Below are 3416 nucleotides of genomic sequence, written 5' to 3'. Positions count from 1 at the left end.
TTTTTTTTTTTTTTAGACAACTTTATTTCTATAACATAGGGGCTAACAATTCCCCTATGTAATAGCAAAGAGGATGTGACAGGTCTCCTTTATGGAGACCCCTAATATCACCTAGTGACCCCAAAGATGATGAAACAGAAATCTACAGCAGCCAGAGAAATGACAGAGTGAAACCGGACGTGATATAATACGCATCACTTAGGCATTCATTGATCAGAGGGGACATCAGCCGATCAGTGTGCTGATCTCCCTCTGGGGTAAGTGAACAGACCGGCTGTGCCGATCCCACATAAGGGACAGCAGAGCCCAGGATAGCTGGAGGCGGGGACGTACACTCCAAGGCACCATACAAGCGATAGGGTGGCTCTATAGATTAGCAGCTGGAAGGGTGATCATCTCCCTCCCATCTAAGTGAACAGACCCACCATGCCGGTCCCTGGCCTGCACGGAGGAAAGTGGAGCCAATGATTGCCGGCAGCAGGGGCGCACAACCCACGGCCCCATACAAGCGATTGGGCAGCTCTATAGATCAGCAGTTGGAAGTGGACTGATCTCCCTCCGATCTAAGTGATCAGACGCCCCAAGCTGGTCCTCTGGCCCACACGGGGGACAGTAGAACCCGCAATAGCCAGCCAGGGAGGGTCGCACACTCCCTGGCCTCATGCAAGCAATCGGGCGGCTCTATAGATCAGCCGCTGCAAGTGTGCCGATCTCCCTCTGATCTAAGTGAACAGACTCGCCATGCCGGCCCCTGGCCTGCACAGGGGACAGCGGAGCCCGCAATAGCCGGCCGGGAAGGGGTCACACAGCCCCTGGCACAGTACAAGCGATGGAGCGGCTATATAGCTGCCGGATTCCTTCTATGTGAACATCCATCGCTAGCTGTCTAAACCGGCAGCTGCCGTGCTGTTGGTATAAAGGCTTCAGAATGCCGCTGTTTATTTACGTCCTGAATCAGTCAAGTAGACACTGTTGCCTTTCCATTCAGAGCAATGCGACACTGGGTGTCAGTGGAATAGAGCTAAAGTTTTAGAATGATAAAATGTGGAGCTTTCCAAAAAAAAAAATGATGCTGCTGCCATTTGTCAGGAATTTGCTCATGAAGAATCAGTCACTGACAGGTCCACTTTAAATGGAATATCATGAGCTGACCATGGAAGTGGCACAAGACCAGACATACACTGGACTCACCCTTGGCTGCCAGTTTTCATACTGCTTCTGTAGGTTGGCCCCGATTGTTTCCAGGGCTTTCTGTGGGCCCATCGCCAGAGGATCTGTAAAATAACACAGGACATTTCATGATTAGTACATAGAATAGTACAAAAATGTATTCACTTTAGTTGAATAAGATCATCTTATCACAGCAATGACATGATCGGGAAGCCCGCCTCTATTTCCCTGAAAGGGCCACTGAAAGCCGGCACCAAGGGGTTGAAAGAAAATGCCCCTGTGATACAAGAGGTAATATACTCACCTCTCTGTACGCCTGTTTCTTATCCTCACTCCATTATAGCAGTTCAGCCTCCATAAGACTCTTCAGTGTTCAACACTTCAGATGTCTGTGCACCCTCCCCCCTCCCCACAACGGACCCTGGCTTTATCCCTCTACCCCTATGTAGCTGCAGTAAAGGGGAGCAATGTAGGGGTCAAAGGAAGAAACTATGGCCGACTGGGGGGATGGGAGGGGTGTACAGGCACCTGGCACTACCTTAAGTGTTGCAATCCAAAAAGGCTTACAGAGGCTGCAGCCAAAACTTATTTTTTTTAGTGCAGTAACGCTTAACGTGTGTGTGTGTGTGTGTGTGTGTGTGTGTGTGTGTTTCTTTCTACATATATATGTGTACTTACTAGAAAAAAGGTGAAGATTTCCCATTAAGAGTCAGCCCAAAATTGAGGTGGTATTTGCGACCTTAAAAAACTCCCTTCCCACCTCCGCCTTCATTCTTCCTTAATGATCATTTAAAGTATTCCAACCAGAAAATGAACATAAAAATCACCCACGTAATAATGGTACATCACACAGGAACCATGAACATCCATCACACAGACTTTACAAACATGATGCTCTCATTAATCAGCGCGGCCCCCGGCTTCACACTCCCATGTATATTACTGTCTAAAGGCGACCGCAGTGTATATCCACAGTTCATGTCTCCAGCAAAAACCTTCAATCGTTGCCATGACTGGTGTTGTATGGTGTCTGAAAAAATGTCATTCAATGCATAGAGTGTGAATGAGCCCTCGGGTGTTCTCAAAGTATCCCCGGCCAAGGATCCCCGGTCACAGCTCTGGTGGGTGCGGGTGTTCAACGATCCCCAGTCACAGCTCTGGTGGGTGCGGGTGCTCTCCAAGGATCCCCGGTCATAGCTCTGGTGGGTGCGGGTGTTCTCCAAGGATCCCCGGTTACAGCCTGGTGGGTGCGGGTGCTCTCCAAGGATCCCCGGTCACAGCTCTGGTGGGTGTTCGCCAAGGATCCCCGGTCACAGCTCTGGTGGGTGTTCGCCAAGGATCCCCGGTCACAGCTCTGGTGGGTGTTCGCCAAGGATCCCCGGTCACAGCTCTGGTGGGTGTTCGCCAAGGATCCCCGGTCACAGCTCTGGTGGGTGCGGGTGTTCTCCAAGGATCCCCGATCACAGCTCTGGTGGGTATGTGTGTGGATGTGGGGCAGAGGGTTGAGACTATATGATGGAGAGGCACTGACATGCTGTTCATGGACTGCTAGGTTCCTCTACTTTACAAAGATCGCTCCCCATTCCAGGAATGATCGGGCCTGCTGGTATTCTTGAACTTGAAACGGCTTAAAAGCCAACTTTGATTTCAAAGACGTCACTTATACCTTTTAGTTAGGGAGTTGGATGGAACATTAACCTGCAATTCTCTGTAAGTAGGGGGGACTGAGTCAATCAGACTTTTCTGTTCACGGTCCTCCATATATATGTTTTTCGTGGGAATTGCAGATAATGACTCCAGATTCTAGAAATCTGAAGGAATGGCAAGTTGGAGTTTACGGCAGGCAAGTGATTGACAGGAAGACCAACCAATGGTGAATGAGTGTCAGAGAGGTGGGTCTTCACACAACCACTTCTCTATGAATGGAAGCTTGTCTACATGGTCCGGCAAATTTCCATCGAATGGAGAAGTGAAGATGGCAGTTCAGATCCTCCATCTGACCAACTCTGCTCTTCTTCTGACACAGCAGGTCCTCTCACGGTGAAGATGGCGGCAGTGATGGGATACTGGACCTGTCCATCACTAGAAAACACAGTAGTTGCAGATGATGGTGAATTTCACCCCCATGGAGTTCACTTCCACTTGAAGGTGTGTTTGGATAGCAGGCAAGGCAGGTCAAATGCATTGGTTTTCAGATCAAACGTTGCATGTTGTGTCCGCGCTGCAACCAAAATGACCCCCCCCCC

At 49.7% G+C, this 3416-nt stretch overlaps 1 protein-coding gene across 1 annotated transcript in view; it reads right to left on the bottom strand.

Moving 5' to 3' along the window:
- The window catches only part of RPTOR (regulatory associated protein of MTOR complex 1), a 158894-nt gene that overhangs the window by 145355 nt on the left and 10123 nt on the right, over positions 1-3416 (bottom strand). The window contains exon 2 of the mRNA XM_018566513.1: positions 1192-1274. Within this exon, the coding sequence (XP_018422015.1) occupies positions 1192-1274 (83 nt within the window). The remainder of the gene's footprint in view (positions 1-1191; positions 1275-3416) is intronic.

This window comes from Nanorana parkeri, unplaced genomic scaffold, assembly GCF_000935625.1.
Source record: "Nanorana parkeri isolate BGI_ZX_2015 unplaced genomic scaffold, ASM93562v1 scaffold954, whole genome shotgun sequence".
Classification (NCBI taxonomy): Eukaryota; Metazoa; Chordata; class Amphibia; order Anura; family Dicroglossidae; genus Nanorana; species Nanorana parkeri.
Note: the sequence above shows the minus strand (reverse complement) of the source record. Positions and strands in the feature narration are given on the sequence as shown.